General features: G+C 44.5%; 1 protein-coding gene across 5 annotated transcripts in view; it reads right to left on the bottom strand.

Annotated features, from left to right (window-relative positions):
• wdr7 (WD repeat domain 7) overlaps nt 1-21,553 on the bottom strand; it is a 149,790-nt gene that overhangs the window by 112,883 nt on the left and 15,354 nt on the right. For 3 of the 5 annotated variants that reach the window (XM_029710513.1, XM_029710511.1, XM_029710512.1), the window contains exons 3-10: nt 13,745-13,851; nt 10,950-11,028; nt 9,482-9,656; nt 8,335-8,411; nt 7,918-8,037; nt 7,487-7,632; nt 3,203-3,305; nt 2,415-2,531 (exon numbers count right to left, since the gene is read on the bottom strand). In XM_029710513.1, coding sequence (XP_029566373.1) covers nt 2,415-2,531; nt 3,203-3,305; nt 7,487-7,632; nt 7,918-8,037; nt 8,335-8,411; nt 9,482-9,656; nt 10,950-11,028; nt 13,745-13,851 — 924 coding nt within the window. The remainder of the gene's footprint in view (nt 1-2,414; nt 2,532-3,202; nt 3,306-7,486; nt 7,633-7,917; nt 8,038-8,334; nt 8,412-9,481; nt 9,657-10,949; nt 11,029-13,744; nt 13,852-21,553) is intronic. The other 2 variants (XM_029710514.1, XM_029710515.1) reach the window with 1 other exon arrangement.

Below are 21,553 nucleotides of genomic sequence, written 5' to 3'. Positions count from 1 at the left end.
TGCTCATCCTAATATTTATATATTTGTTAATTCCATTCTTTTAGATGTGTGTATTGTTGTGAATTGTTAGATATTACTGCACTGTTGGAGCTAGAAACACAAGCATTTCACTACACCCACAATAACATCTGTATATAATTAGATTTTAAGGGAACTGAAGGTTACTGTTCAGATGGTTTAAATGGAACAGTAGTCTGAGATCTGGACACTGACTGATGGTCTATAACCTTTCATAAAGCCTCATATAATAACTATAACCCCTCACATCATGTTAACTATAACCCCTCACATCATGTTAACTATAACCCCTCACATCATGTTAACTATAACCCCTCACATCATGTTAACTATAACCCCTCACATCATGTTAACTATAACCCCTCACATCATGTTAACTATAACCCCTCACATCATGTTAACTATAACCCCTCACATCATGTTAACTATAACCCCTCACATCATGTTAACTATAACCCCTCACATCATGTTAACTATAACCCCTCACATCATGTTAACTATAACCCCTCACATCATGTTAACTATAACCCCTCACATCATGTTAACTATAACCCCTCACATCATGTTAACTATAACCCCTCACATCATGTTAACTATAACCCCTCACATCATGCTAACTATAACCCCTCACATCATGTTAACTATAACCCCTCACATCATGTTAACTATAACCCCTCACATCATGTTAACTATAACCCCTCACATCATGTTAACTATAACCCCTCACATCATGTTAACTATAACCCCTCACATCATGTTAACTATAACCCCTCACATCATGTTAACTATAACCCCTCACATCATGCTCGGGAACACGAGCGGAGAAATATTTATTTCAGCATCTTGAGAGAATGACGGTGATGCTATAAAGGTGCTATCTTGAGAGAACGACTGTGTGGTCAGGGACTATCTTTATCAGCATCGTCAGAGCTGATAGTATTTCAACCACAAATATGCATCCAAGCCGAACTGAAATCTTATCAGAAACATGTTTTCACTTATAATTCCCTTAAAACCAGTCAAACTTGGAAATGTTCCAGTTTTTTGTTGTTGTTTTCATGCATTTTATCCCCGGTCCCTAAACTTATTTTCTGTGTAAGAGATGCAGAAATGAAAGAGAATACTTTACCTGTGTCAACTCAATTGAGACATTCATTCTATCGATTTATCACATCTTTTTTTTGGTGAGCTTTATTTAGGGTTTATTTAGTATTTTAGGGCAACAAGTAATGACAGAGAAGCGGCATGTATCTAATTATAGACAAGTTGACTAACAAATAGCCTATCAAAAAAAGGCAAAGTGACACACCTATCGGGTCACACAGAAGCACACACACACACACACACAGAAAACTAATCAAAGATTGATGTGAAAGATTAACTCAATCCAAAAGATTGTCAAATATAATCCAAAGGATTAAGACGAAGGCACTGGAGTGTTGGAGAATGACTAGATAATAGAAAGGGGGGGGGAAACCACACAAGAAAAGACCTAAGAATGGCTTCCACTCTTCTTCCACTGGGTTATAGTGTAGATGCTAAATTGTCTACCTGTTAATGTACCATATGTCATTATCTGTGTCTTGATGTGATTTCCAGAGGGAAAGCAGTTTAGGGACTTGGCATGCATCTGCACCAAGATGAGATTGATGATTTTGAGATTTTAGTGGGAGGAGCATGGAATCAGGTGAGCCAGAGTGAGTTGAGAGAACTGGCCAATCAGAAAGACAGCATCGTAGAGGTGCACACGTCACAGGGTCAGGCATCCAATCGCAGCTTTGGAGATTTGATTTTGATTGGCTGATATATCATAAACCAATCGGAATTCAGATCAATGTATTGTAGATGGATTATCAAGCATGTCTACATCAAGATAATACAAATCAAAAGACTATAAGTAATATTTTAGGATACCAATTTGCAAATAGACTCAGCGAAATGACATTGCCCACGAGCAGCACCGCAGACATTGAGATGAGCAAGATGCAAGACTGTACACCCACACAGTATCTGTGCATGTGCACGGGTTGGCTTCACGCTGTTAGTCACGGGACCAAAACAGGGGAGAAGTTGATCCTCATGCGTCAATGCTCGTAGTTGTTGCGTAAATTTCCCCACAAACGCTGATTACGTTCTGCAGCTGTCATATCGCTGTGTCTACTTTTAATCAACGTCAAATATGGTATTGATCAAATCACTAGTATACTATACATGGGGCACTAAATGTTGTTATCTGTAATTGCCCCATAACATCACACCAACATACATCTTCCTATCCCCGGTCTTCATCTCTGAACATTTGAGTGGATGTGCTGAATGTGACGGAGAGCTGAGGGCTCCCTCTGCTGGACAGAGCCAGTGTGTGCGCCTCTCTCCTGCTGTACACTGCAGCTTACTGGTGCCTCTAGAGGCTGCTGGTGGAATAGCAGCTCTGGGGTGTAGAGCTCCAAGTCTACTCCGCTGGTAGGGTGGCACAGCACCACCATGTCTACCCCCTCACCAGACTCCTCAGTCTGAGGAGTACACGCCCTCCGATCAGGGCCAAGGCCCATTGGGGTGGGGAGGGGAGGGGGGAGGGTAATTAGACAGACAGACAAAGAGCAAAAGAATAAGAAGAAAAACAACAGAAAGGCAGACAGGAAATGAATATGTCGACTAAGAAGATTACGTACATCCAAAATTAAACACAGTACACACAACACTAGCCTGATCCCAGATCTGTTTGTGCCATTCTTGCCACTCTGTCACATTTGGCGAGAAAGCAAAAACAGACTGGCACCCAGGCTAACAGACTGGCACCCAGGCTAACAGACTGGCACCCAGGCTAACAGACTGGCACCCAGGCTAACAGACTGGCACCCAGGCTAACAGACTGGCACCCAGGCTAACAGACTGGCACCCAGGCTAACAGACTGGCACCCAGGCTAACAGACTGGCACCCAGGCTAACAGACACTCCGTTACCTAGTATAAGGACTGATACTAGCAGTGCTACTGACTCTCTTCAACATATTCCATTAACATGGAGGTGGACAGGGTTTTGTTGTGCAAAAAATAATGAATTACTTCAAAACATATATTATTTCTGTCTTTAAACCAGAAAGCTCTTCACTGAGAGTGAGTGATTGTGTGTGTGTGTGTGTGTGTGTGTGTGTGTGTTAGAGTGATGGATGGACAGGAGTAACCTGTTTGTCTGTGCGGTCTGCGATGCTGTACACCAGAGGTGGGATGGAGCCTTCGGCGGTCTTTCCTACATCAGTACGGAAGTGTTCACTGGCAGGCAGGCAGCTGGGAGAGAGAGGGAGAGGGGGAGAGAGAGAGGGGGAGAAAGGGGAGAGGGAGAGAGAGAGAAAAAGGAACAGAGGTCAGCCCAGTTTAGTTATTTCTCTCACCGCCTACAAATCAACTAAACTAGAACTAACTAATCCACCATCGCAACTGTAAACACACAAACCTGTAAAACAAACTAAACAGGGAAATCCACCTCAGAATGGTTTCTTACAGACTGGCACGTAGAAGCCGAACAGCCTTTCTGACTAGTGATTTCCCTGCTAAAAACAATCCAACTACAACTAAAACAGCTAGTCTCAAGTGAAAACCACAGTGGCAAATATCAAAAAGGTGTTCAGAGCCACTTACCAGACGCACACAATCCAATAGAAAAGGAAGTGAAATAAAAAGGTGGTTTAGTCCAGGTATACTCTTACATATAACTCTTATAACAGGCTAACAGACACCATAATAACAGGCTAACAGACACCATAATAACTCTTACATATAACTCTTATGTTCAAAGTTTCCACAAACATGAGCATAGTTGAAAAATTGTCTATTGCTTCCCGGGAAACTAGTTCCCTTCCACACATCTATCATAGCCGACAGCAATACTGTATAGAATCTTTAGGGACCAATCAAAATCAAAAGGTGGAAGTCAATAGTAATGTGACAAATGGACAATTTTCATGACGTTCTAACTGCACATTTGTATTAGCTCAGTTGGTAGAGCATGGTGTTTGCAACGCCAGGGTTGTGGGTTCGATTTCCACGGGGGGGCCAGTACGAAAAAAAAAAATGTATGAAATGATATGCATTCACTACTGTAAGTCGCTCTGGATAAGAGCGTCTGCTAAATGACTAAAATGTAAATGTAAATCGCTTATCCGTTAAATTGATAAGTTCATAAAATACCACAATGCAGCTGTGCTGCTGCCAGTAATGGTTTGGGTTTGGGTCCCTTTCAGATGGTGAAGCATCACACCTGTACTACCATTACAGGACCGCAATTCCATACAGGACTTCACTGCTGTCGCTTGACTTTATATGCCATTTTTCCAATTGTTGACGACGATAACTTAGTGGTGAAGAGTGGACTCCAAAATAATTGATTACTCGAATCCTTGCACGTCGACTACCGGTGTTGACTCCCAATTCTGTGTCAAGAGTTGATTCCACTAGGAATTGACAATTCGACTCCTAAGATTCAGGATTTTGGGAACAGAGGAGACTGATTAGTTGTCGTTCTTCCGAGAACACATACACACGCATCTTTCGTAGCGAGCTAGCAAAGAACGGAGAGAGAGAGGGGACAATATAGGCAGGTCGGCCACCAGGCAGACAGTCAAGATCGTGCACTAGGCCTATCTATCGGTATTAATAAAAAGCTTTATCTCGCAATGCATTCTCACAATTTCTTAGTTTGCAATCTCTTGCAACTTCAGTAAAGCAGGGCCTATCATCAATTTATAGGATATTCTACAGGCAACAGACCGAAGACTTATCACACACTGGTATCAAAAGCGCAGAAAAAGAGCAGGCGAGCCAGCGCGAGGGGGAGAGAGAAGAGATGCACAAAGAACCGTGTATAGAGTGCATTCAGAAAGTATTCAGACCCCTTGACTTTATCCACATTGTTGTTTCGTTACAGCCTTATTCTAAAATGGATTCAATCGTTTTTTCCCCCCTCATCAATCTACACACAATGACAAAGCAAAAACAGGTTTTTAGAAATGTTTGCTAATTTCTAAAACTAAAATATCACATTTACGTAATTATTCAGACCTTTTACTCAGTACTTTCTTGAAGCACCTTTGTCAGCGATTTCAGCCTCGAGTCTTCTTGGGTTTGACGCTACACGCTTGGCACACCTGTATTTGGGGAGTTTCTCCCATTCCTCTCAAGCTCAGTCAGGTTGGATGTGGAGTGTCCCTGAACAGCTATTTTCAGGTCTCTCCAGATATGTTCGATCGGGTTCAAGTCCGGGCTCTGTCTGGGCCACTCAAGGACATTCAGAGACTTGTCCCGAAGCCACTCCTGCGTTGTCTTGGCTGTGTGCTTTGGGTCGTTGTCCTGTTGGAAGGTGAACCTTCACCCCAGTCTGAGGTCCTGAGCGCTCTGGAGCAGGTTTTCATTAAGGATCTCTCAGCACTTTGCTCCGTTCCTCTTTCCCTCGACTGGTCCCTGCCGCTGATAAACATCCCCACAGCATGATAATAGCCCCACCATGCTTCACCGTAGGGATGGTGCCAGGTTTCCTCCAGATGTGACGCTTGGCATTCAGGCCAAAGAGTTCAATCTTGGTTTCATCAGTCCAGAGAATCTTGAGTATTTATGTGCCGTTTCGCAAACTCCAAGCGGGCTGTCATCTGCCTTTTACTGAGGAGTGGCTTGGATTAGCTAACACAATGTGCCATTGGAACACAGGAGTGATGGTTGCTGATAATGGGCCTCTGTACAAATCAGCCGTTTCCAGCTACAATAGTCATTTACAACATTAACAATGTCTACACTGTATTTCTGATCAACTTGATGTTATTTTAATGGACAGAAAATGTTATTTTCTTTCAAAAACAAGGACATTTCTAAGTGACCCCAAACTGTTGAACGGTAGTGTATTTTTTTAAACTGTCCTAGCTTTGTCATTATGGGTATTGTGTGTAGATTGATGACAAAAAATAATAATAATTTGATCCATTTTAGAATAAGGCTGTAATGTAACAAAATGTGGAGAAAGGGAAGGTGTCTGAATACTTTCTGAAGGCTCTGTACATCTTAGTAAACTATCTCAAATGTCTTAACTTAAACGCATCGCAAATTCACCAAATGAGCCTAGTTTGGCTCATCCTCCCTGGATTTATTTACATTACACAACTTTCCACAGACCTTTATAGCCTATTGTCTAGTTAGGATATAAGATGGAAAATAATAGATTCCTGATAATTGCATTGTGCATTTAAAAAAAATTGTCAGGTGAGTAGAAGATGTATAAGGGTACAACGAGTATAACAGACAAGAACACAGACACCATAATAACAAACAGGCCAACAGGCTAACAGGCTAACAGACACCATAATAACAGGCTAACAGGCTAACAGGCTAACAGGCTAACAGGCTAACAGGCACCATAATAACAGGCTAACAGGCTAACAGGCTAACAGGCTAACAGGCTAACAGGCTAACAGGCCAACAGACACCATAGTAACAGGCCAACAGGCCAACAGACACCATAATAACAGGCTAACAGGCCAAAAGGCTAACAGACACCATAATAACAGGCCAACAGACACCATAATAACAGGCCAACAGACACCATAATAACAGGCCAACAAACACCATAATAACAGGCCAACAAACACCATAATAACAGGCCAACAGGCCAACAGGCCAACAGGCCAACAGGCCAACAGGCCAACAGGCCAACAGGCTAACAGGCCAACAGGCTAACAGGCTAACAGGCTAACAGACCAACAGGCTAACAGACCAACAGGCTAACAGACACCATAATAACAGGCTAACAGACACCATAATAACAGGCTAACAGACACCATAATAACAGGCTAACAGACACCATAATAACAGGCTAACAGACACCATAATAACAGGCTAACAGACACCATAATAACAGGCTAGCAGATACCATAATAACAGGCTAGCAGACACCATAATAACAGGCTAGCAGACACCATAATAACAGGCTAACAGGCACCATAATAACAGGCTAACAGGCACCATAATAACAGGCACCATAATAACAGGCTAACAGACCAACAGGCTAATAGACACCATAATAACAGGCTAACAGACACCATAATAACAGGCTAACAGGCTAACTGACACCATAAAAACAGGCCAACAGGCCAACAGGCCAACAGGCTAACAGGCTAACAGACACCATAATAACAGGCTAACAGACACCATAATAACAGGCTAACAGACACCATAATAACAGGCTAACAGACACCATAATAACAGGCTAACAGACACCATAATAACAGGCTAACAGACACCATAATAACAGGCTAACTGACACCATAAAAACAGGCTAACAGACACCATAATAACAGGCTAACTGACACCATAAAAACAGGCTAACAGGCTAACAGACACCATAAAAACAGGCTAACAGGCACCATAATAACAGGCTAACAGACGCCATAATACATGTCTCCAATACAGTTGATATTGTTCCTCACCTGGCGGGGAGCTTGTAGATGTAGGAGCATCCGTCCTCGGTCCAGATGATGATCTTGTCAGCGGCGATGAAGTCTCCTCCGGTCCAGGACTGGTCGTTCTCACTGGGCACTGAGCACAGCAAGGAATAATCCCCTGCATCAAACACCTGACACACACAATTCAGGATACGTTAGTCCGAGGTTAGGAGTTGTTGCAAGCCCCATGCCAAAAACTCAAACACAAAGCTACGCTACTGTAACCTGATGCCAGATCTGTTTGTGTCGTCTTGCCACAACTCCTATTGTCAACAACCACAAAAGTTGGTTATACTGCATAAACAGATCTGTAATCAGGCCTAATCTAAGGGGCTCAGTCTACAGTGTGATTCTATAAATGTTTCAACCAGGGTAGTGAGGGAGAGACCCACGGAGCATGGGTTCTAGCCACCTACCCTCCAGTACTTGGAGCAGACCACCAGCAGAGAGAGCTGTGTGAAGGTGCAGAAGGAGATGCTCTGACAGCCTCCACAGTAGATGGGCTTAGACTCCTCCTCAAACACTGGATCCAGATCCTGGTGGGGGGGGACAGGAAGAAGAAACACACACTTAGGAGGTGACTGAAATTCATTATTCATTTCCATCCCACTTAGCGACCGCTAATGTTCCTAGGATCCACAACAACAAAAAAATACATTAGAACCATAATAGACATTTGAATTGTCTGTGTGTATCCCAGTTAGTCTAAATCAATCCCAATAGTCATGATATTATCTGGAACAAATCCTGGTTAATATGAGTATTGTGTGGTAGCTAACAGCATGATAACAACATCATCCAGTAGTGTCTGATCTGCCTCAGTCCCACTCTACCTGCATCCTGCTGACATCCTGTGTGATGATCCACACCTTCAGTATCCCGGTGACTGATACTGCTACCACTGTGTCCTCTGAAAATATCACACACACACACACACACACACACAGTGTCAGTCTAACAGTGCCTATAATTGTTTAATAAAGTGATTTTACAAAAGCAAGAATTGGGTGACAACGCAAAGCACAGACCGATACGTTTTAGTCAGTGGTTTTAATGCAGGAGTTTACAGTTCACATCAACTATCAATGGCTCAATACTGACCATGAAGGCTGAACAACGTTACCATGGCGGCTGAACATCGTTACCATGGCAAATACTGACCACGAAGGTTGAACAACGTTACCATGAAGGCTGAACATCGTTACCATGGCAAATACAGACCACGAAGGTTGAACAACGTTACCATGGCAAATACTGACCATGAAGGTTGAACAACGTTACCATGGCAAATACTGACCATGGCGGCTGAACAACGTTACCATGGCGGCTGAACAACGTTACCATGGCAAATACTGACCATGAAGGTTGAACAATGTTACCATGGCGGCTGAACAACGTTACCATGGCGGCTGAACAACGTTACCATGGCAAATACTGACCATGAAGGTTGAACAACGTTACCATGGCGGCTGAACAACGTTACCATGGCAAATACTGACCATGAAGGTTGAACAACGTTACCATGGCGGCTGAACAACATTACCATGGTCAGAGGTCTATCTAATCAAGTTTTAGAAGCGTTAGTGGACTGTTCCTCAACGACAGATCGAGTGGGTGATGTTAGCCGTCCGTGGTGGACGACAAAGTTCAAAAGTTCAGTTACATTTTCAAAAATCACATTTGGGAGGATTTCCTCCCTGCTTATTCCCTACTGATTCTGGGAATCATCCAAACGGGATTTTTGAAAAAACCTGGTAAAGCCCCTGAAATTTTGGAACCCTATGGTTGACTGACCGTGTGTGAGTGAGTGAGTGAGTGAGTGAGTGAGTGTGAGTGTGTATGATGCATAGTATAGCATAACATAGTATATTATTGTATGGCATAGTATAGGATAGTATCGTATAGAAGAGCATAGCATAATATAGGATAGTATTGTATAGCATAGTATAGTATTGTATGGCATAGCGTGACGTAGGCTACCTTGTGTGCGATGTGAGTGTATGATGCTCATGGAGCTGATCCAATCAGGAGAGATCTTAGAGACGAGGGAGTAGAGGACCTCCAGGCTGGTGGCGTCCACCACTAGGATCTCTGGGTAATGTCCATTACACAGCAGACGACCCTCACGCTGCGTACCGATGGTGAACTGGTAGAACTAGACAGAGGAGAAGAGTGAGGGTTAGGGTTAGTGCCAAGGATAGTAGCACCTATGATTGATGGGTAATGTTCGTTACACAGCAGACGACCCTCACGCTGCGTACCGACGGTGAACAGGTAGAAATAGGTAAAAGGACAGGACCAGTGAGACTCAAAGGAGACACAATATAAAAACACGGACAAGTGATAAGGTCAGGGTTTCGCTCGCCTCGTTACGAACCAGGTTTCCCCTAAAATGGCAAGCCTGGGGAAGTTCCATGGCAGAAAACAGCTAAAGAGGGGCGGCAACCCAGAGTAAATCAATGACACCTCACAACACATCAAACCAATCAAATGCCTTGCTTGAGCGGAGCTCCAAAAGGTATTCAGGAGATTAGTGCCGTAGGAGCAACAGTGATGACTAAACGTTTCAACAACACATTTGCAGCCCGCTGGTTTTCACGACTATTTAGCAGTCTTATGGCTTGGGAGGTAAAATCTGTTCAGGGTCCTGTTGGTTCTACACTTGGTGCATCAGTACTGATTGCTGTGCAGTAGCAGAGAAAACAGTCTATGACCTGGGTGACAATTGTTTCAGCTCCAATTTCAATAAATATAAAAATTGCAGACTGTCAGCCGAACCTGAAACCTAACATCTAATCAAAATATTAAATGGTCCGCTCCCAGCAGACCATTCAAGGGAGGCGTGACAACAACTTGATTGTGGAGGCATGGCAACGAGAGAATAGGGTTTCATAGCCCTTAGGCTGTGTACTGATGGTGAACAAGTGGAACTAGGTAGAGGACAGGACGTCAGACTCTTAGAGGAGACAGTATACACCATCAGACCGGGAGACGCGCCCCGAGGGGACCGGGAGACGCGCCCCGAGGGGACCGGGAGACGCGCCCCGAGGGGACCGGGTGACGCGCCCCGAGGGGACCGGGTGACGCGCCCCGAGGGGACCGGGTGACGCGCCCCGAGGGGACCGGGTGACGCGCCCCGAGGGGACCGGGTGACGCGCCCCGAGGGGACCGGGTGACGCGCCCCGAGGGGACTAGGTGACGCGCCCCGAGGGGACTAGGTGATGTGTATACAGAGTTGATAGGACAGGACAGGTGTGGTTTAGAGGGAAGAGTATAAACCATGGATTCTGTCTCAGTGTTTCCTCAATTCCAGTTCTTCCCTCACTTCCTCCTCAAACCGAGGAATCAAAGACAGCAGACATGGGAAAAGAGCCCTGGCCCACAGACATGGGAAAAGAGCCCTGGCCCACAGACATGTGGTGAGAAAAGTTAGGGTCATATACGTTACCTGGATCCCTGTGTGAGCGCAGGCCAGCTTAGTGAACTCAATACAGCGTCCGTCGTTGACGTCCCACAAGCACATCTCCCTGCAAACAAAAGCAGATGGTGAATAGACTACATTAGAGCAATCACTACTACCACCACACATACACACAAAGCAGATGGTGAATAGACTACATTAGAGCAATCACTACCACCACACATACACACAAAGCAGATGGTGAATAGACTACATTAGACGAATCACTACCACCACACATACACACAAAAGCATGTGGACACCCCTTCAAATAAGTGGATTCGGCTATTTCAGCCTCACCTGCTGCTGACAGGTGTATAAAATTGAGCACACTGCCATGCAATCTCCATGGACAAACATTGGCAGTAGAATGGCCTTACTGAAGAGCTCAGTGACTTTCAAAGTTGCACCATCATAGGATGCCACCTTTCCAACAACTGAGTTTGTCAAATTTCTGCCCTGCTAGAGCTGTCCCCGGTCAACTGTAAGTGCTGTTATTGTAAAGTGGAAACATCTAGGAGCAACAATGGCTCAACCATAAAGTGGTAGGCCACACAATCTCACAGAACGGGTGCTTAAGAGAGTAGCTAGTACAAATCGTCTGTCCTCAGCTGCAACACTCACTACCGAGTTCCAAACTGTCTCTGGAAGCAACGTCAGCGCAATAACTGTTCGGCGGGAGATTCATGAAATTGGTTTCCATGGCCGAGCAGCCTCACACAAGCCTAAGATCACCATGCGCAATGCCAAGTGTCGGCTGGAGTGGTGTAAAGCTCGATGCCATTGGATAATGGAGCAGTGGAAACGCGTTCTCTAGAGGGATGAATCACACTTCACCATCTGGCAGTCCGACGGACGAATCTGGATTTGGCAGAAGCCAGGAGAACGCTACCTGGCTCAATGCATGGTGCCAACTGTAAAGTTTGGTGGAGGAGGAATAATGGTCTGGGGCTGTTGCTCATGGTTTGGGCAAGGCCTCGTAGTTCCAGTGAAGGGAAATCTTAACGCTACAGCATACAATGACATTCTAGACGATTATGTGCTTCCAACTTCGAGGCAACATTTTGGGGAATGCCCTTTCCCATTTCAGCATGACAATGCCCTCGTGCACAAAGAGAGGTCCATACAGAAATGGTTTGTCAAGATCTGTGTGTAAGAACTTGATCGCCTGCACAGAGCCCTGACCTCAACCCGTTGGGATGAATTGGAACGCTGACTGCGAGCCAGGCCTTATCGCCCAAAATCAGTGCCAGACCTCACTAACACTCCATGCAGCAATGTTCCAACATCTAGTGGAAAGCCTTCCCAGAAGAGTGGAGACTTTTATAGCAGCAATGTTCCAACATCTAGTGGAAAGCCTTCCCAGACGAGTGGAGGCTGTTATAGCAGCAATGTTTCAACATCTAGTGGAAAGCCTTCCCAGAAGAGTGGAGGCTGTTATAGCAGCAATGTTCCAACATCTAGTGGAAAGCCTTCCCAGAAGAGTGGAGGCTTTTATAGCAGCAAACGGGGGACCAACTCCATATTAAACAAATCAAAATATATTTTCTATTTGAGATTCTTCAAAGTAGCCACCCTTTGCCTTGATGGCAGCTTTGCACACTCTTGGCATTCTCTCAACCAGATTCACCTGGAATGCTTTTCCAACAGTCTTGAATGAGTTCCCACATATGCTGAGCATTTGTTGACTGCTATTCCTTCACTCTGCGGTCCAACTCATCCCAAATCATCTCAATTGGGTTGAGATCAGGTGATTGTGGAGGTCAGGTCATCTGCTGCAGCACTCCATCACTCTCCTTCTTGGTCAAATAGCCCTTACACAACCCGGAGGTGTGTTTTGGGTAATTGTCCTGTTGAAAAACAAATGATAGTCCCACTAAGCGCAAACCAGATGGGATGGTGTATCGCTGCAGAACGCTGTGGTAGCCATGCTGGTTAAGTGTGCCTTGAATTCTAAATAAATCACAGCGTCCCTAGCAAAGCACCCCAACACCATCACACCTCCTCCTCCATGCTTCACAGTGGGAACCACACATGCGGAGATAATGCGTTCACCTACAAAGACACAGCGGTGACAGATTTCCACCAGTCTAATGTCCATTGCTCGTGTTTCTTGGCCCAAGCAAGTCTCTTCTTCTTATTGGTGTCCTTTAGTAGTGGTTTCTTTGCAGCAATTCAATCATGAAGGACTGATTCACGCAGTCTCCTCTGAACAGATGTTGAGATGTGTCGGTTACTTGAACTCTGAAGCATTTATTTGGGCTGCAATTAATGAGGCTGGTAATTCTAATGAACTTATCCTCTGCAGCAGAGGTAACTCTGGGTCTTCCATTCCTGTGGCGGTCCTCATGAGAGCCTGTTTCACCATAACGCTTGATGGTTTTTGTGACTGCACTTGAAGAAACCTTCCAAGTTCTTGAAATTGTCCAGATTGACTGACCTTCATGTCTTAAAGTAATGGACTGTCGTTTCTCTTTGCTTATTTGAGATGTTCTTGCCATAATACGGACTTGGTCTTTTATCAAATAGGGCTATCTTCTGTATATCACCCCTACCTTGTCACAACACAACTGATTAACTTCCTGTGGCGTGCGCCCACCACTGTACTTCCTGTGGCGTGCGCCCACCACTGTACTTCCTGTGGCGTGCGCCCACCACTGTACTTCCTGTGGCGTACGCCCACCACTGTACTTCCTGTGGCGTGCGCCCACCACTGTACTTCCTGTGGCGTACGCCCACCACTGTACTTCCTGTGGCGTACACCTACTATATTCACTACTCACCCACTCTCTGAGGCGCTGACGATGTACTGCTTGTCACTGCAGGGGCTGGCTTTAGACAGGCAGGTGATGGAGGCTGTGTGACCAAACAACATGGCCCTGGGACTGATCTGAGAACAGCACAGGAGACAGGACAGTCACGTAAACCACTCAACCCACAGGACAGAGTCACACTGGAGGAACACCGCTGTTTCACTATCACATTAAGTTCCTCTTATACCTGTGAAATAACAGTAACAACATCCCACAGGCCACTCAGGTGTGCTAGGCCTACATCAGGGCTAGGCGACTAGATTCAGCCACGGGACGATTTTATGTTGAGAGTGAATGGTCTGGTGGCCGGAAAATACTAATAATTTTTACACCGCAAATTGACCAAAACTAAGCCCAAAAATGTTTTAGAATTTTATGTTTGGGGGTGGGTTACAAGTACATTATCCATTTAAATGTAAGTTTCTAAAACATGAAGCCGTAGGCCTCCATCAGGGAAGCAGTAAGGCTGATTTGGTTAGATTCATTTTATAATTTATCTATGATCTTCAATGTGTAAGCGACCGACTGAGATAGACATGATATGTTACTATATCAATGTATGTTTAATGAGATGAAGTGATCAGTAGATTACCTGGGCTTCTAGTGATTCTGAACAGAGCAGAACAGTTATTTCCTCTAATTACTATGACTGAGGGATTAGCATATAGTATTTTAATCATATGAATGAAATTGGAGTCAAGTCCCACATGTTCCAATACAGACCAGAGATATGACCATTTCTAGTCTATCAAAACCCTTTTCTGCATGGAGAGATAATACAGCCCAAGGCTGAAGAAGCCTAGAATCAGTAGGAGAAAGCGACAGGGTCTCTGTAGAAAGACAGCTGTGGAATGTGTTGGGGGACGGTTGAGACAGACGGACCTCTGGACGAGGGGAAGGAACGGTTGAGGTCAGTTCCCGTTAAGGGAGTAATCAGGGTTTAGTATATGGTTACCTTCTTCCTGTTGAGCATAAGATGTAAGGATTGGAGTGGGATATAAATACCTGGATGGGACAAATGTTGTGTTGTCTGATTACAGCTGTACAGAACCTTTGGGAAGAATTAAACTTGGATAAAGCTCCTCTAGTGTCTGTGAGTTATTTACAAATAATAACCTAACAATAGTAAATCCCGTTTCAGATTCAATAACTGCTATATCAGCTAATTGATCATTACTCCGTAGCTTCTTGGCCAGTGGACGACTGGGTGGATTACCATGGAAGTAATGGTCCGGTCTTACTCGACGGACAGCAAATTATGCTCTCTGTCTTATCAATAAATTAAGTTCTGCCTTGACTTTTGGAAAGAGTAATAGTTACCCGGTCTGAAAAGAACGTTTGTTGAGAACGCTCTTACACACAGTTAACATTTCCAATTGTGGTGTATTCAGCCCAGATGCAAATGCAGTTACATTATTTTTAATAAAACCTTTGGTGGCATCCCATAGAATCCAGCAGTCATCGACTGAATTTTTATTGATCATTATGAATTCATTTAGTTCCATTTCGAATTGATCATAGAACGTAGGATTTTGTAGTAACGAAACATTGAAACGGCATTCTTGTGGCTTTTTTTGGGGGTAGATTTGAAAACCTTAAGTTGGCAGTAGTAAGACTGTTGGTCAGAAACTCATGTTGAATTTCTATTTTCTTGATTAAAGAAACCAGTTGTGAATTTAGAACACGGCGGCCATTCTATTGAATTGATCAAGTCTAATAATAATAATAATCTCTAAAATGGTATGTACACCATCAGTCCACCCAATCCAAGCAGTCTTATCAGTCTACTAGGAGTACACAGTGAAAGTGCGAATAAATTACAATGACAAGTCCAAGACGAATGGATTTACGTGCTGCGTTAAAACTGCTACAAGATCTGAATGAAGACTCAGACGGTGGGGAAGAAAATGAACATTTCTGATGATTATTCTTCTGATTCTGTACCTCAGCCTGAACCTACACCTCCGAGGGCTAAGTCTCACCGCCTGAGATCAGGGAATGTACTGGGGCTGAGACACACCGGGAGCAAGTAGACACCGCCTGAGATCAGGGACTGTACTGGGGCTGAGAGACACCGCCTGAGATCAGGGAATGTACTGGGGCTGAGACACACCGCCTGAGATCAGGGAATGTACTGGGGCTGAGACACACCGCCTGAGATCAGGGAACTGTACTGGGGCTGAGACACACCGCCTGAGATCAGGGACTGTACTGGGGCTGAGACACACCGCCTGGGATCAGGGACTGTACTGGGGCTGAGACACACCGCCTGGGATCAGGGACTGTACTGGGGCTGAGACACACCGCCTGGGATCAGGGACTGTACTGGGGCTGAGACACACCGCCTGGGATCAGGGACTGTACTGGGGCTGAGACACACCGGGAGCAAGGAGACACCGCCTGGGATCAGGGACTGTACTGGGGCTGAGACAAACCGCCTGGGATCAGGGACTGTACTGGGGCTGAGACACACAGGGAGCAAGGAGACACCGCCTGAGATCAGGGACTGTACTGGGGCTGAGACACACCACCTGAGATCAGTGACTGTACTGGGGCTGAGACACACCAGGAGCAAGGAGACACCGCCTGGGATCTGTCTGTTGAGCTGGAAGCGTTCATTTCCATCCTGTACGTCCGTGGAGCATTCGGTGGAGAGAGCATGTATATGGAGAGCTTCTGGTCAGACATGTATGGGACACTTTTCTTTGGAGAAACCATGTCAGGGGATCACTTCAGAGAGATCGTGCGTTACCTCAGTTTTGATGACAAAGAAATAACAACATGAAGCCTGGAAACTGTCAAATTTGCCATGGGTATCCAATGTACAGTCGTAGATACCGTAGGAGCAATATGATGCTGGACGGGCAATAGGATGCTGGACGGGCAATAGGATGCTGGAGCTGTAGGAACAACAGGATGCTGTAGGAGCGATAGGATGATGTAACTGTAATAGGATGCTGGACGAGCAATAGGATGATGTAGCTGTAGGAGCAACAGGATGCAGTAGGGGCAATAGGATGCTGTAGCTATAGGTGCAACAGGATGCAGTAGGGGCAATAGGATGCTGTAGCTGTAGGAGCAACAGGATGCTGTACGAGCGATAGGATGATGTAGCTGTAATAGGATGCTGGACGAGCAATAGGATGATGTAGCTATAGGTGCAATAGGATGCTGGACGGGCAATTGGATGCTGTAGCTGTAATAGGATGCTGTTGGAGCAATAAGATGCTGTAGCTGTAGAGGTAATAGCTCTTAATCTATTGTAATTTATTTTAAGCATATGGTTTATATGACAAACATACATTTGCCCTCCATTTTTTTTAAAGAATTTAATTGATCGATACGATGTAAAAAAAATACGAAAAAAAGAGGGTATGTGCAAGAAACGCAACCTAGTTCCGTCTATACCTTAGATCTACACAGTAATTCATTATGGCCTGCAGGCCGTCCTCCCTGGGAGATAACTTAAATAGCATGGCCTTAACCAGGGATTCCCAAACTGGGGGGTACGCCAAATAAAAATGTGATACACATTAAAAGATACATACATACAGTGGCTTGTTAAAGTATTTCACTTGGCATTTTTCCTATTTTGTTGCCTTATAACCTGGAATGAAAATTGATTTTTTTTTGGGGGGGGGGTTTGTATCATCTTTTGTATCATCTGATTTACACAACATGCCTACCACCTTAAAGTAGCAAAATATTTTTTATTGTGAAACAAACATGACAAAAAAAAACTTAACTTGAGCGTGCATAACTATTCACCCCCCCAAATTCAATACTTTGTAGAGCCACCTTTTGCAGCAATTACAGCTGCAAATCTCTTGGGGTATGTCTCTATAAGCTTGGCACATGTAGCCACTGGGATTTCTTCACGTTCTTCAAGGCAAAACTGCTCCAGCTCCTTCAAGTTGGTTGGGTTCTGCTTGTGTACAGCAATTTTTAAGTCATACCACAGATTCTAAATTGGATTGAGGTCTGGGCTTTGACTAGGCCACTCCAAGACATTTAAATGTTTCCCCTTAAACCACTCGAGCGTTGCTTTAGCAGTATGCTTAGGGTCACTGTCCTGCTGAAAGGTGAACCTCCGTCCCAGGCTCACGTCTCTGGAAGACAGAAACAGGTTTCCCTCAAGAATGTCCCTGTATTTAGCGCCATCCATCATTCCTTCAATTCTGACCGGTTTCCCAGTCCCTGCCAATGAAAATCACAACATGATGCTGCCACCACCATGCTTCACTGTGAGGATGATGTTCTCGGGGTGATGAGTTTGCGCCAGACATAGCGTTTTTCATTAAGCAATGGCTTTTTTCTGGCCACTCTTCCGTAAAGCCCAGCTCGGTGGAGTGTACGGCTTAAAGTGGTCCTATGGACAGATACTCCAATCTCCGCTGTGGAGCTTTGCAGCTCCTTCAGGATTATATCTTTGGTCTCTTTGTTGCCTCTCTGATTAATGCCCTACTTGCCTGGTCCATACGTTTTGGTGGGCGACCCTCTCTTGGCACGTTTGTTGTGGTGCCATATTCTTTCCATTTTTTAATAATGGATTTAATGGTGCTCCGTGGGATGGTCAAAGTTTCTGGTATTTTTTTATAACCCAACCCTGATCTGTACTTCTCCACAACTTTGTCCCTGACCTGTTTGGAGAGCTCCTTGGTCTTCATAGTACCGCTTGCTTGGTGGTGCCCCTTGCTTAGTGTTGTTGCAGACTCTGGGGCCTTTCAGAACAGGTGTATATATAACTGAGATCATATGACACTAAGTCCACCTGTGTGCAATCTAATTATGTCACCTGTGTGCAATCTTACTAATTATGTGACTTCAGAAGGTAATTGGTTGTACCAGATCTTATTTAGAGGCTTCATAGCAAAGGGGGTGACTACATATGCACGCACCAATTTTCCGTGTTTTATTTTTTAGAAACAAGTTATTTTTGTGTATGTCCATTACATGAATTCCAAATAAAAATCCATTTAATTTACATCATTGTTAATGATGTAAATGACTATTGAAGCTGGAAATGTCTACAATAGTCATTTCATAAACTTGGATTAGCTAACACAATGTTCCATTGGAACACAGGAGTGATGGTTGCTGATAATGGGCCTCTGTACGCCTATGTAGATATTCACTTAAAAAATCAGCCGTTTCCAGCTACAATAGTCATTTACAACATTAACAATGTCTACAATGTATTTCTGATCAACTTGATTTTATTTTAATGGACACATTTAACATTTTTAAAGGAGATTTCTTAGTGACCACAAACTTTTGAACGGTAGGAAAATCTTTTTTTTTTCTCCGCACATTTTCAAACAATCCATTTATATTTTCCAACGGGGCTAAACATTTGGGTGAGGGTTTTTTCTCGCCTGAGTATCCTCGTTTCACTGCCAAAAATAAAATTAAACCATCTAGTGTTCAGTGAAATAACAACAATGTCAAAATACAGGAAGCCTAGTCACATAATTAACATCCAATCACATTAACCGTTACTCTCTTGCAGGAATTCCATTATCGGTCCATATATAGCCAATTGTAGCTGCTGCTCATTCAGTTTGCTAAAAAATTGATAAATGGTGAAAAAAGTAAGGCCCGCGTCCATAGAGACACACACCAGCTTTACTGATAGTACTGCTACTACCAGCAGCACTGCACCTGCTACTACCAGCAGCACTGCACCTGCTACTACCAGCAGCACTGCACCTGCTACTACCAGCAGCACTGCACCTGCTACTACCAGCAGCACTGCACCTGCTACTACCAGCAGCACTGCACCTGCTACTACCAGCAGCACTACACCTGCTACTACCAGCAGCACTACACCTGCTACTACCAGCAGCACTACACCTGCTACTACCAGCAGCACTGCACCTGCTACTACCAGCAGCACTGCACCTGCTACTACCAGCAGCACTGCACCTGCTACTACCAGCAGCACTGCACCTGCTACTACCAGCAGCACTGCACCTGCTACTACCAGCAGTACTACACCTGCTACTACCAGCAGCACTACACCTGCTACTACCAGCAGCACTACACCTACTACTACCAGCAGTACTACACCTGCACCTGTTACTACCAGCAGTACTACATCTGCACCTGCTACTAGCAGCAGTACTACACCTGCACCTGCTACTACCAGCAGTACTACACCTGCTACTACCAGCAGTACTACACCTGCTACTACCAGCACATCCAATGATAGCATCAGTAATTCTACATTTGTTGTTAGCCCAGCTAGCATGGACACTGACAGTTGTGAATCTGATGCAGTCGAAGAGCTACTGCCCCCTTACCCGGGAAAGCACCGAACACACAGGGACGTTGGACCATCGAAGAGGCGCAAATATGAGAACTACATTGATTTGGGGTTCACTTATATTGGGAGTAGTGCCTTTCCTCAGCCACAGTGTGTTATATGCAAAAGTAGTATCTCACAACAAGAAGAAACTCTTGCACAGACATTTAGAAACAAAACATGCCAATTTGAAAAATAAGCCATGGGAGTTTATTAAATGAGAATTAAGATGACTTTTGAGTAGTACGACATGTATAAAAGCAACAGATACCATTAATAAGAAGGGGATAGAAGAGTCTTATATGGTGAGCTACCGAGTGGCTAGGACAGGCAAGCCCCATACTATTGTGGAGGACTTAATTATTCCTGCTGCGGGGACAATGGCTGGGACAATGCTGGGTGAAAAAAGGCCAAACAAACTATACAGACAATGTCTTCATCAAACAACACTGTTTCACGACACATCAGATACAAGCCGGTGAATTCTATGCAATACAGCTGGATGAGTTCAGACGTGGCTGGCCTGGCACAGCTCCTGGTATATGTCCGTTACGTTTATGGGGGGTCAATTAAGGAAGACATCCTCTTCTGCAAACCACTGGTAACCATGACAACATGAAAGGATATTTTTTAAGTACTGGACAGCTTTGTGACATCAAATGGACTTTGGATGTGTTGGTATGTGTACTGATGGAGCAAAAGCCATGACAGGGAGACATAGTGGAGTGCAAGCAGTTGCTCCAAAAGCCACTTGGGTCCACTGCAGCATCCACCGAGAGGCTCGTGCTGACAAGGGAATGCCTGAAAACTTGAAAGACATTTTGAACACTACAGTGAAAAAGGTTCACTTTGTTAAAGCAAGGCCCCTGAACTCTCGTGTATTTTCTGCACTATGCACTGATATGGGCAGCGACCATGTAACGCTTTTACAACATACAGAAGAGCGCTGGTTATCAAGGGGCAAAGTATTGACATGTTTTTATAAATTGAGAGACGAGCTTAAAGTTTTCTTTACTGACAATAATTTTCACTTGTGTGACACCTTGCATGATGACGAGTTTCTCACCCGACTGGCCTATCTGGGTGATGTGTTTTCTTGCCTGAATGATCTGAATCTAGGATTACAGGGACTCCGCAACTATATTCAACGTGCGGGACAAAATTGTGGCTATGATTAAGAAGTTGGAGCTCTTCTCTGTCTGCATTAACAAGGACAACACATAAGGTCTTTCCATCATTGTAGGATTTTTTTGTGTGCAAATGAACTCAAGCTTATGGACAATGTCAAACGTGATATAGCGAAGCACCTGAGTGAGTTGGGTCTGCAATTACGGAGATACTTTACCGAAGCGGACGACACAAACAACTTGATTCGTTATCCCATTCATGCCCTGCCTCCAGTCCACTTACCGATATCTGAACAAGAGAGCCTCATTGAAATCGCAACACGCGGTTCTGTGAAAATTTAATCAGAC

This window comes from Salmo trutta, chromosome 23 (assembly GCF_901001165.1).
Source record: "Salmo trutta chromosome 23, fSalTru1.1, whole genome shotgun sequence".
Lineage (NCBI taxonomy): Eukaryota > Metazoa > Chordata > Actinopteri > Salmoniformes > Salmonidae > Salmo > Salmo trutta.
Note: the sequence above shows the minus strand (reverse complement) of the source record. Positions and strands in the feature narration are given on the sequence as shown.